We start from the raw sequence: 13,702 nt of genomic DNA on the forward strand, positions 1-13,702 counted from the left end.
GAAAAAACATGCCAACGAAACTAACAACAGCTAAGTGTGTCACGGTTGGACCAAAACGTTGGGCACTTATCCTGTTTTCGGTCCCAACATGAAGAGCAGATGAAAGCTCAGCCTCTGTGAAGCCATTAGGCAGGACTCGTTAGCTAAACCCTCCCGTACTGCCCCTCCCCTCTCAACAAGGTGCTATAGCTGCATCCTACCGTCCGCTTTTTTTTTCATGTTTTTTATACAAATGCATTGGACCAAACTTGGACCAACAGCAAAGACAAAAACAAATAGAAACATCTAGCTGTTAGCAATGTGTTTTCTAAGTATGTAGAATGTGATAATCTTAGAAATGTATTTGTGTTGATATTTTTTATACACTGTAGAAATGTTTGTTGTTTCTCTGGCCAATGTCTTCTTGGTTTACATAAAACATACTACAGTATTAGCAGGGTGGGCTGGGACTGGGACTGGGACTGGGACTGGGACTGGGGCTGGGACTGGGACTGGGGCTGGGACTGGGGCAGGGACTGGGACTGGGACTGGGGCTGGGGCTGGGACTGGGACTGGGACTGGGGCTGGGACTGGGACTGGGGCTGGGACTGGGACTGGGACTGGGGCTGGGACTGGGGCTGGGACTGGGGCTGGGGCTGGGACAGCGACTGGGACTGGGACTGGGGCTGGGACAGGGACTGGGATTGGGGCTGGGGCTGGGACTGCGACTGGGACTGGGGCTGGGGCTGGGGCTGGGGCTGGGACTGGGGCTGGGGCTGGGGCTGGGACTGCGACTGGGACTGGGGCTGGGGCTGGGACTGCGACTGGGACTGGGGCTGGGACTGGGACTGGGGCTGGGGCTGGGGCTGGGACTGCGACTGGGGCTGGGGCTGGGGCTGGGGCTGGGACTGGGGCTGGGACTGCGACTGGGACTGGGGCTGGGGCTGGGGCTGGGACTGCGACTGGGACTGGGGCTGGGGCTGGGACTGCGACTGGGACTGGGGCTGGGACTGGGGCAGGGGCTGGGACTGGGACTGGGACTGGGACAGGGTCTGGGACTGGGGCTGGGACTGGGCCTGGGGCTGGGGCAGGGGTTGGGGCAGGGGGTTGTTTGCACTGATCAGATGACATTCAGGATAGTGGACGACATACACATTAATTTTCCTCCCAAAATGCTTTGCCTGAGTAGAAGCAGCGTTGCTCATGTTGCTTGGGTCGCTGTCACTTCTAGAGCAATGCAGGGATTGTAGGCTGTCACAGTGTTTGGCTTCAGAGCATGGCTCAGCTATAAGAAGCACACAGCTAAGCAGCTTCCAGAAGATTTATTCTCAACTTTGTGTCAATGCTTTGATAAAGCGCTATTTTTGATACAGTTACTGGGTTTAAGTTGAAACAGCAGAGCAAGCCTTGTTGATGCTTGTCATTATATTCTTTTGGACACAATACTTTTAGCATGACCTGTTCTAAAAGATAAAATTGACTCTTTTATGTCTTCATCAGATGTTTGTTTCTGTAGAAGCATAGCACGAAGGAAAAAAACCTGAAGGATCTGACAAAGGGTTGACTAACAGGGAGGTGTGTATGCTGGACAGGTGGTTGCTTAGCAGCAAGCATCAGCTGGGGTGGAGGCAAGGAGCTGGAGAGAGCTGAGACAGAAATGATTGATAAACACAAAAGCAGAACCAGACCCAGCAGAGAGATTAACACACAGTTAGCAAGAATGCATAGAAACAACACCAGAAACCCTGAAACTCCAAACCAGATCAAACCAAAATCCTAAAACAGCTGCTGTGAGGAGTTTTTATGACTTTTTGGCTTAAATTATATCACTTTTAGGTTTAAGTTACTTTCAAGATATATTTGTCATGTTATTTAAGGTTCAAACAGTACAAATACATGAACCTCTCTAAACCTACTTCAACCTTTATTTGAAGCAGAAACGGACTGACATCTTTACAGCTGTTTTTTGGGGGGGGCTGTGGGGGCTCCCGGTGCTCATAATAAAGAGAAATAATGTCTTTCCTTTTCCATCAACGGATAAATTCGGATTTCCACCGTAATCAACAGTTTAGAGTTTGTAAAATCTAAATCTGTGCTGAAAGTGTGCAGCCCACTCCCTAGGTGGCAGGTGAAAATAAAAACGGCCGGATGAGATTAAAGAGGAAACGCTTGGTGACAAAATGTTGATGGCACATAGTCAGGTGAGGTCACGCACTGGATGAAGCCAGGCCTGTGTGTGAGCAGGGCAGATGTGCTGGCATTAAGTGGCTGCTGACATGCTGTCTAAGCTCTCCAAGACTCTGTTGGAAGCGTCTCTCAGTCTCCCAGCATGCTGAGCAAACGCCAGCCAACCTGTCATTGCTATATGAAAGCAGGAAGGGATTCTTCCATATATGGGCATGATGCGTTCACAGGCACAGATTTAGGTTTAGGTTCCCAAGCTGAAGGCTGGCATGTTGCTACTGTCTCTGGCTGAATCCCTGACAAATTACTGAACATTATTTCATTTCATTTATTTTTTTATTTTTTTCACCCAGTCATAAATATGAATAGTTCATGTAACGACTAAGAGAAATAATGAATGAAGTGAGGCAGAAAGAAATATAAACGTATTACTTCTGCACCATATTCACATGAAAATAAAATGAGATATTCAGACTGTTACAAACTTCTGAATGCACAAAAAATAAACCAAGAATCCACAACAAGATATCAGCTTATTCAGCGTCAAATTGCTTCGTCGTGATTATTTCCTAATTTCTCACTTTGTACATATTTCTAAAAATATTTTACTCAGCTCATGAACTTTCAATAAGTTTAACTGTATAAATATTGCATTGTGGGATTTCCACTCTCACTTATGACAACTCTCTTCTGTAAAAGAAAAATCTAAACTACATACAGTACAGACCAAAAGTTTGGACACACCTTCTAATTCAATAGGTTTTCTTTATTTTCATGACTATTTATAAGTCAAGAAATCCCACTTATTAACCTGACAGGGCAGATTGACCTATGAAGTGAAAACCATTTCAGGTGACTACCTCTTGAAGCTCATCAAGAAAATGCAGAGTGTGTGCAAAGCAGTAATCACAGCAAAAGGTTGCTACTGTGAAGAAACTAGAATATAAAGGGTATTTTCAGTTGTTTTACACTTTTTTGTTTAGTGCATATTTCCACATGTGTTGTTCATAGTTTTGATGCCTTCAGTGTGAATCTACAATGTCAATAGTCATGAAAATAAAGGAAACTCATTGAATTAAAAGGTGTCCAAACTTTTGGTCTGTACTGTATGTTTTTCATTTACTACTCCACACTTCCACACAATATGTCAGATATGGAACAAAATGTAACTTATACAAAACATACAATATTTATCATTTAAAATATTGTTAAAATAGTTTAGGATATTTTACTTTTAGATGATATTTTACATGATTACACAGCTGACCTTATGACAGCTCAGTGTCAGCTCTGTTTCCTAATTCATATCTCTGCTCTATGACAGAGCATTAGGACCATACTTAGAAAAAATGGTAAATAAAACTATGAGATTAAAGCCATAGTATTATGAGAATAAATAGCCATACTACTTTATTATAATATTGTGAGAATAAAGTTGAAATAATACGAGAATAAAGTAATCACATTTTGAGAATAAAATCATACAATTGCAATTCTCTTATTCTCTTATTTTTATTATACATTTATTTTCTGATAATGCCCCTAATACTCCGTCGTACTGCCCAACCACAGCGCCTGCAAAGTCAAATTTGTCATTTGTACTTCTAGAGCCAGGATGCTCTGCCCTCCCCAGGATGTTTCTGACTATCCAGGGAAACAGTGACTGTGATACCCTGAGTCAGAATGTGGCTCCAGAACAGTCGACAGACCTCATTTTGAAGAAACACGATGATGAGAGATCTGCTGTTTCCCAGTGTGAATAATTTATCTCTCAGGAATAACAAAGATCCGGAAACAGCATTGATATTCTGGGTATTTCTTCACTTTATTCTCTTCTTCTTCTCTTCCTCTTCCTCCATGCTGCACTCAGCATTATGAAAACTGCACCTCTCTGAAAGGAACGCAGTTATTGAGCTGAACAATGATATCAATAGGGACACATGTTTGTTCATGAGGTCCAAGCATCAGATGTAGAGACGTTTATCGAAATCTTGACACACATTGGTTAATTGGTTAACGTTGACCTGTGTGGTGACCTTTACTCACTGTCTGGACTGACTGTTGGTCACTCTGATAATCGCTTGTGAAGGCCCCACTGGTTGGGGTGAAGTCGAACGGTTGACGCAGAGTCATGTGGTTTCGGGACATTCATTTTCACACACACCGTTTTTTCTGGGCGAAAAAACTGGAAGTTGAGTAGTTGGGGCTGTTGTCCACATAAACAAACACACCCCCAAAATTCTGAGGAATCACAAAATTTTTGCGTGGAGAAAGGTAAAGTTCACTAGAGGAGCAAGAAAGGGAGGACAAGAGGAGGATGAGAACAAAGTAATGCAATTTTCATCACGTGACTGCGACAATAACTACTGATTTGGTCGGTTGGACCCGACCATACAGAACCCTTATTAAGTCCTGATGCCATACATATGTCATGTTCTGCTCCTCTCCTGTCTGGAAGCGCGCGGCTTTAGCTTCAAGTCAGACCATTGTTTTTCTGTGCTTAACTTTGTTTGTCAGTCGGAGTATTTTGGGGGATTTTCTTTGTTCTTCGGGGATCTTTGTCGTTCCAGTTGCACAATAAGGAAACCGTTAAGATCTTGAAATAAAAAGTCAACTAAAGCCATCATAATCCCTGAAACCTTCTTCATGTGCCCATTATCTCCACGTAAGAGGACAACTAATGAGGCAGGCTTTAGAAGCAGATAGAAAAAAAAAAATAGAAAAAGAACAACGTTGACCAGGGGGAGGCTGTTTGACTCCACACAGGCCGTCTGCAGATGGATAGTTCCTGAGTCATGCAGTAATGCAGCACGTGTGTTTCCACAGGGAGGGATCACACTTCCACCAAACACAGAGCCAATTCACCGGGCTCCCTACAGTCGGTTCTGTAACCGTAGTTCAAGCTTCCTGCCAAAGTAAAGGTTGCTTTTAGGAAGCAAATGAGAGCAGCTTTGGTGACGTCTTGGTTTTCATGTTGACACACATGAAAACACATGAATCCAGTCTCATACTGGATTCATGAAGGCTGTTTGTGTAAAACATGAGAAGTCAGCTGCCAGGGCTCAGGTTATCATTTCTATCATAACTGGTAGCAGAGGCATCTACCGTGATTAGCTAATAAAATGACTTTTTCTGTTTCATGCACAGTTTGTGTGGAAGAAAACCAGCTGAAAATAGCAAACAATATCAGCTTTCTTCACTTCAGGTGCAGTAACGTTTGAGAAAAAAAAAAAAAGACATCAGTTCTCAGCTGTTCGGGATGATTCATATGTTCCCACAGCAGCTCCTGTGTGACTGAGTTTTGCTGTTTGAGGGAATCATTGATGATCTTACACAAACTGTCAGTTTTTAATCTCAGTCTGAAAATCTCAGTTTGAAAAAATGATGCTGCAAAAATAAAGATTACACCAACATGAAAATCCAGATTACATCATGTTCTTATTGATTTCTCTTTTAAGCATTGGATTAATATATAGTGTCATCTGTAAATCTCTCCTTGTTTTGTTTGCTTTTGTTTTATTTTTTTCTTGTTCACTTTTTTGGCATTGTAATTTTGTATCACACAATAAAAGAAAACTGTAAAACTAGGATTACTGCAACTTAATTTCTTTTCTCTTTTCGTTTTAGCTTTTCTTAATATAAAATCGTCTGACAGAGTGAACAGGAAGATAACATGACGATGTTTTAGTTACGACTGTCTTTGGTTCTACAGTCACTTTAGGCTATGAAAACTGCCCCATTTCATCATCAGTTAAAACCAAAGTTATTAAATTCTCTGAAAGATTTAGACCCGTTTCTAGCTGATAGTAGTGATATTATTTTGAAGTTGCCCAGCTAGATTCCTGACTTCTGGAAAAAAAGGCCTTCTTCCTCATAGAGCTAAAATTTCTTTCCAAAGAAAAATCATCAAAAATATCAGAGGAAACATGTTGAAAGCTGGTCAGGAATTATGAGAATATGTTGATTAATATAATGCATACAAATGATTTCCACTGATTATTGAGAAGAGTGATGATACTTCTAGACATATTTATAAAATTAAAACAAAAACAGATTCTGTTCTCAAACAGTACCTGTGCGCAGACATTGTACTTGTGTTCATTGTGTTATTTTCATTTTGTGAGATCTCAGTCTGATTTCCTACAGATATGAACTTGTTGATTATACAAAATAACTTTCAGTCTAAGTTAGTCTGCAGGAATGAATGACTCCAAGCTCTACAATATCCGAAATGTAGATGCAATGTAGGTTCCGGTGAATAGCAGAGTCAACAGTGTTTTATAGTGTTTGATGTTCAATGATTTCAATAAAAAAAAAAAGACTTACTCACGATTATCTATTATTGATTAATTTTAAGTTTGGCAGAAACAGATAGTGCGTCATGTGTGTGGTCACCGCTCAGTCGGGAGGTTTCAGAACATCTGTGGGACTTACTCATCTCTGAGTTTCTGAAGTGAATTTAGACCAGCATCACCAAATACACACTCAGGATCCATTGCATTATTCCACAGTTTGTAGTGACTTCAAATAGTAACAGCTTCAAGAAAAATGAGACTATAACCATAACATCGGCCTGATTTCACTGCTTTTTCACCGTCAAACAGTCCTGGTGCTTTTTTGGAATAAATATTGAAATGCTTTATGTGGTCTAATTTCACGGCGTTCATATTCATCTGATTCTACATCAGAAGGTCTGCAGACTGTAGAGCAGGAGATGAGAGCAAGAGCAAGAAATCCCACCAGAGCCTTTTTCATAAAGCTGTAAAAGTTTTATTACAACGTCTCGACTTTAAACACAAATACAATAAAACACCGATAATGAGATGTTGCGCAGTTAAAATGGATGGAACAATGATTACATAAAAATAAGCCTTTTGCACCACAGATATATCAAGTACAGTAATGACATAATGTAGAAAAATATTTCAAAAGGCGCATGAAAAGGTTGTTTATCTCTGTCTGTTATTTCTAGACTTCAGAACACAGATCCCAGCTGTGCAGCATGTGGATGAAAAAAAAAACTCGTGATGGAGAAACTACAAGAATTTGTACGGTCAATTTCTTGCACTGATTTTGAGTTGCACAATGTCGAAACACATACAGTGTGTATTAAAAAACAAACAAACAAACCAAAAAAAAAAAAAAAACTAGTAATGCACCATAAAAGACTACATGGTAACAATGTTTCAAATTCATATTAATGAGAGGCAAAAATCTGTAAACATTAAGAATGATGATAATAAAGGATAAATCACCTCTGGCCCAACCAGCCTTTACTTAATCACAGTCCATTCATAGTAAAAGTATGTAATAAGTTAAAGTCAGATGGCTTCATAATACATAACTCATGAATAGCCGAAACAGCACACATTGCAAATTTTGAATATTCCATTTTTACCTTTGTGTGCATTAATGTCCCGTTTTCACCCCAACAACATAAAAAACTCTAAAGAGGAAACAAATCGTAAAAACAACTATGCGATTAGAATACGAAAAGATAAAATTTGCTCTATATATTATAATTTTATATTTGAAAAGTGATCTGCTTTTAATATTTTGGACTTGTGTTAGGTCTGCATTGGAACTGGCCTGTGAATGTACAGTCTGCATTTGTTTCTGTGCAGGTAAGATAGCAACTGCTCACAACCTCTCTGCAAATCACCTCCTTAGAAAATCAAAAAAATAACCAGTCAAACTGTATAAAAGGATCAAACAGTGTGTGTCTGACTGATCCAGTACTTGGTGTTTTATGAGTAACTTATCCTTTAAGCATTAAGTAAGGCACCAGTGCAACTGCTCTGCTAACTGACATGTTGTTTTTGAACACACTCTCTCTGCTGTGCATCTCAGCTCCCTCCATGGCCACACCCAGGCTGCCAAATGCGTGCAGAAAGATTACTTTATGGAACATGCAAATTTTATGTTATTAGCACACTCCATCTGGTAATTTGTGGTAAACTGTCCCAGCAGCTGCCGGCACCACTGCTTCATAAACACCTGGAACTCCAGACAAAGTCAAAACACGGTAGACACATGTTGCTCTTTTCCTGGGAATAACAGTCCCTCAATCTGATCACAGTGGCACCTTAATCCTTAAAGAGTTGGATCAATTTATGTCCCGTTACTTCATCAAATGATGAGATGAAGACGGAACTAACGGCCAAAACGCACATCACATCTGAAACAGCAAAAGATAATAAAGCCCATTCATGTTCAATCATTTGGAATTCTATTCCAGTCTAAAGCAAAGTGTTCAAGCAAATGACTAAAGGGGCAGTTTTATGTAAAAATCTACTTTTTTGAACTTTACATCATGTTATAATGTTATTCCTTCATCAAAAACATACCTGGGGTGTCATTTTAATTCATTCATGCATGATTGAAAAAGAAAATCCTTTAATCTCCATGGCAACCATTCAGTTGCGCAAGATGCCTGGGTGGACCTAGCCCCGCCTTTGGGACACAGCTCTTCCTCTGAGCTGCAGTTTCCAAGTTTCCACCCGCAACTCCCATCCCTCAGCTCCTTCAGACTAGCCAGCAGAAATTAGCAAACACCTGGTAGAACTGCACATCTGCTGAGCTCATTATAGGAGCTACATCTCAGTGAAACGCAGGTAAAACGTTGTTAAAGGATTAACAGAGGAGCCATGTTGTGATGACTTCCTGGCGGAGTTTCCGAAAGAGCAAGAGTTTTTAAAAAAAACAAAAAACAACCCAATTTCAAGGCGTTAAATTATCCATCCATCCATTTTCTGTTCACCCTTTGTCCCTAATGGGGTCGGGAGGGTTGCTAGTGCCTATCTCCAGCTACGTTCCAGGTGAGAGGCGGGGTCACCCTGGACAGGTCGCCAGTCTGTCGCAGGGCAACACAGAGACATACAGGACAAACAGTCATGCACACAGGGAGAATTTAGAGAGACCAATGTGGGAGGAAGCCGGAGTACCCAGAGAGAACCCATGCATGCACAGGGAGAACATGCAAACTCCATGCAGAAAGACCCTGGCCGGGAATCGAACCCAGGACCTTCTTGCTGCAAGGCAACAGTGCTACCAACTGCGCCACTGCGTTAAATTACAAAAGTCAAATTTCTTTTAGGTCATATTTGATATATTGAGCATTTTTATAAAAAACTGAAGGCAACACAGTTATTTGAATGTGCCTGGAAAATACATAATGCTGCCCCTTTAAATGATGACGTACACCAATCTGGCATAACATCACGACATGCTTGCCTAACAGTGTGTCCGTCCCCCTTTTCCTGACAGAACACCTTTGACCAGAGGACTGTTGGATCCCTCTGGACCACAGAGGTGTGCTGTGATGTCCTGCACACTCAGCAGGTGTCAGAAGTGGAGAACAACCTTTCCATTTGTCCAGCACAACCTGCAGATGCTCAGTTCTATGGAGATCTGGGGAATTTGGAGGCCAAGTCAACAACATACATTTATTGTTGCGTGACTGAAGCTGTTCTATTGTTGCTGTATGCCAGGGTGCATTGTGCTGCTGTAAGGACCCAAAGTCATCTGGGAAAACTGTTTCCAACCTGCCTGTTGGATTGGACTGAAACACTCCTCGTCTAGCCATCACTTTGAATATTAGTGGTTCATATGCTATGCAGTCTTTCTGGTACTAGTAATGTAATTTATATTGACCACATTCAAAACTTCATAACAAAAATGGTAGTTTCTTGGTGTGCTTTTACAAAAATTGTGTTTTCTTGCTCTATAAAAGGTAGAGTCCTCACATCCACATACAAAACCCTCTGCGATGTTGTGACATATTTAGCAAAGTGTTCTCAGCATGAACATTTTCTAAAACCTAAAGCAACAAGAAAGAGTGTCAATGACTCACGTTTTGCGACGTTGTATGAAAACTGAGACAATCACTGAGTTAAGAAAAAAAATGAATCAGTCCCAAGTGTTACAGTTAATATCCTATTGTTTTTTTTTTTTTGCTTGTTTTTTTTTTTGAAGAAAATACATGTTGGCACATCTCACATGTTGTTCTTGTGAGATCCATCAATAGACAGGCGATCTAACAACATTGCTTCTGTCTACCGATGCCTGCGGACCAACAAGGCCAGTCTGCATTGATCTGTTGCCGTCACAATTCTCGAACAAAACCTCAAACTCATTCAGTGACCGGGCTGATCCCCCTGGTTCGCGTGCTTCTTCTGCCTGAACAGCTGCTGAACTCGGGCCTGGAAGGGGCTCCACAGGCTCTGCAGGATGCCGGAGCTCTGCTCCTGCTCCTGGGTCTGACTGGCCTTCTGTTGGCCGTTGGTGTGATGGACGTGGTTCCTCTTTTGCTCTTCCCTCTGGTTGCCGTAGTGCTCAACAATCATTGACTGGTGGTAGGTCGCAGCTGAGAGAGACAGATAAAAAAAACAAAAAAAGTGTCAGCCGGATAACCGCTGCAGGCGTTCAGTCCCGTTCAGAGCTCACTTACGACTCATGCAGGTGATTTTGGGCGTCTCCCACTGGCCGCTGGCGCAGCAGCGGACGGTCGGGGTGTGTCTCTGGATGAAGCCCTTTTTGCAGTGATACCGGACCAGGGAGTTGATCTCATAGCGGGGCTTCTTTGCTCCAAACACTTCGGCGTGCTTCACTAAAGGCGGCTGGCTGCAGGCCACTGGACGGTGAGAAACAGAGAGCGGCTAGAGCGACGGACACGTTCTGTCGTCGGCAATGGACGGTGCAGCCACGGCTAAACACAACTCATAAACAATCTTATATGTAAGTTGGAGAGAGATAAAATTAACCAGTATGAACTACTGGGTGTTCAGTCATTCTCCCATTCATGGTGGTGAGCTACATTGTAGCCACAGCTGTGGATACAATGGTATCAAAAGTATCATTATTTTATATCTTGGCATCAGGGGGAACATCTGGAAGCAAGGAAGGCTTCCAGCATCTGAGAGCAAAAATAAAGTTTGCTGTCAAATTATAAATATATGCTACATGTTCTAACTTTAGTTTCACTATTTACACAGCAAAAACACAAAATCTCTTTTTGTGTTTTTACACACACAAAAAAGCCACAGTCTATTTCTACAGAATAGACTTGTAGACTATTTACTAGTGCAAATAACTGGTGTTATTTTAGTACACTTAAAATAAGACAAAGCTAACTTCAAAGTAAGTACAGGAGGTTGTTTTAAGTTAATAATTCCTTAGCATTAATGAAACAGTACTTGTTCTGTTCCACTGTCAGGTAATTTCACTTTTAAGATGGGAAAAATGTCTTGTTATAAGTAAAATAACTTGCCAATGGAACTAGTAACTTCTTTTCATCAACATTGAGGAATTACTGACTTATAACCAGCTCATATTTCTCCCTGAAAAACTATTTTGTAATTCAATTTGTAATATATTTACTCTAAAAACTAGACCAAAGACACTAAATACAATTTTGAGGTTTTGTAGCGTAGACAGCGTACCACGCTCTGTGCCTGCGCTCCGACACCAGGGGGCGCTACAGAAAGACGTTCAGAGTAGTTCTGAACAATGAGGGAACTGAAAGGTTTGACATGCGGGTTGGAGCCCACCTGTTCCCTTCTTGCAGGTGAAGGTCAGGTGGTAATTGCAGGGCACGTCGTTCCACTGGCCCCCCTCATGCCAGATCATCACCACGCAGTCCTCCCCCGACTGGAAGAAGCTGTCCGGCTGGTTGGGCCTCCAGTTGTCATATTGCTGCCGGAACACGTTTCATTTTAGTGACAAACAGTCAAACAATAATCAGACGCTCAAATATCACTTCAGTTATACTCAGATTGGACCTTTGAAATTCAGACCTTGTGTCTTGTACCTGCTCCTTTTCAAGCAAATTATGGAAAATTGCATGCACTGGGCATGATCATTTGTTTTATTATTAGGTTTTTTTTACCTTGTTTTTACTTTTTGTCTCTTCAAAATAAATAAATAAATAAAACGTCCAACAATGTAAAAATGTTGACTTTTGAAACTGAAACATCTCCCTGGATTTTTTTCTAGAAATTTTCTGAGATTAATAAAAAAAAATTTCAGGGGGTTTTTCTAGCAAATTTTCAACTTTTCAAACTCAGACATTTCCAAGTGTTATAGTTAAAAATGTCTCCGTTTTAGGTGAAAATGTACTCCTCTTTAATTCCCTACATCGGTCCTAATAAGCTGTTGCGATTATAAATTCCAGTAATTTCTCGCAGGCTCATTTTTCTTAGAACCTTCTAAGTGGAAAAAGGTCAGCATCAGATTCTTTCCTCATTCTGCCAACCATACTTAATGAATGAAAGAAAAAGGTACAAAATGTACCCAGAAGCTTAATGAGTAAATGAAAACTGGAAGTTATTGCATAGTAACCGCTCTCTAACATCTGCAGACTCGTGCAGGACAGAAGCTGCAAAACACCAGCAGCTCACCAGGAGCTGGATGTATTTCACTGAGCCACCAGATGGTGGCGCTGGCAAAATAACCCAGAGATCAGGGGTGGAGAAGCTGAAGCCCCATGGAGGTTGGATTAAACATCCAAACAAAAAGGGTCCTGTGGTTTGGTTCAGATGGCGTTGGTAGAAGAAGTGAAGCTGCAGGTTTAACGTCTCTGGGTGTGTCCACTTCCTCAATGATGATGCATCAAAACAACATTTTTCTTGTTGCTCCCATCAACTAATCCGGCCCACATGCAGCCCATTTCTCCCAGAACACACACATGTGCAGCACACACACATGTGCACCCCTGTTCGGGTTCCATGTCAAACAAACACAGGTCTGCAGGTCTGCAGGTCTGCCGTCAGGGCCTCCGTGTGTCACGGTGTTGCTAGGTCATCTGTGTAGCAAATATTTTACCGTAACTCAGCAGAGGATCGACTCTGTCTTATGGTAAGGTAAAAAATAAAAATAAAAAAGTGAACGTTTTAAATTCTTAAACTGCTGCTGCGTGCAGCAATCTGAAGAACTGTGAAGAAAGAAAATCACTCCAGAGTACGTGTGTTTACATGATGGTTAATGTGCTAGCTGCTTATAAAAGTCATTTACAGCAAATTTCTGTTTCTCCAGCATGTGATCTGTTTGTGTTTGTGTGTGTGTGTGTGTGTGTGTGTGTGTGTGTGTGTGTGTGTGTGTGTGTGTTTTATAGCTGTAATCAGTAGATTGAACAGTATCTGATCACCTTTACCTAAACATCCTGAGGCGCTTTGGATTTCTGGAGCAGAAAATCAGTATTAGATTCAGATTAACTGCCTGTCAGAAGCAGAATCAGCTAATTGCTTCAGCCTGCTGCACTATGAACAGTTGATTGTTACGATGTGCTTTCCCTGTGCGCAGTGCACCTCAGTCTGCCTGGCTCTCTTTCTTGCAACAAAAAGAAGAAAAAAAACCAAGGCGCAACTAATGATTAAGAGTATTTATTTTAGTGTTAAAGGGGCAGTATTATGTATTTTCCAGCCACACAGTGTGGCCACCAGAAATTTGATTTTCTAATTTAACGTTTTCAAATTGGGCCTCTGTCTCTAAGAAACTCCTACTTTTTCCAACACTCCACCTCCAGAAAGTCATCGCAATATGG

The 13,702-nt window shown here is 41.4% G+C and overlaps 1 protein-coding gene across 1 annotated transcript in view; it reads right to left on the reverse strand.

The window, feature by feature from the left end:
• Positions 1 to 10,101: 10,101 nt before the first annotated feature.
• The window catches only part of vcanb (versican b), a 32,665-nt gene continuing 29,064 nt past the window's right edge, over positions 10,102 to 13,702 (reverse strand). The window contains exons 15-17 of the mRNA XM_028025586.1: positions 11,712 to 11,856; positions 10,613 to 10,795; positions 10,102 to 10,528 (exon numbers count right to left, since the gene is read on the reverse strand). Of these exons, the coding sequence (XP_027881387.1) occupies positions 10,299 to 10,528; positions 10,613 to 10,795; positions 11,712 to 11,856 (558 nt within the window). The 3' untranslated portion in view covers positions 10,102 to 10,298. The remainder of the gene's footprint in view (positions 10,529 to 10,612; positions 10,796 to 11,711; positions 11,857 to 13,702) is intronic.

The sequence above is a fragment of the Xiphophorus couchianus genome, chromosome 8 (genome assembly GCF_001444195.1).
Source record: "Xiphophorus couchianus chromosome 8, X_couchianus-1.0, whole genome shotgun sequence".
In the NCBI taxonomy this organism is placed as follows: domain Eukaryota; kingdom Metazoa; phylum Chordata; class Actinopteri; order Cyprinodontiformes; family Poeciliidae; genus Xiphophorus; species Xiphophorus couchianus.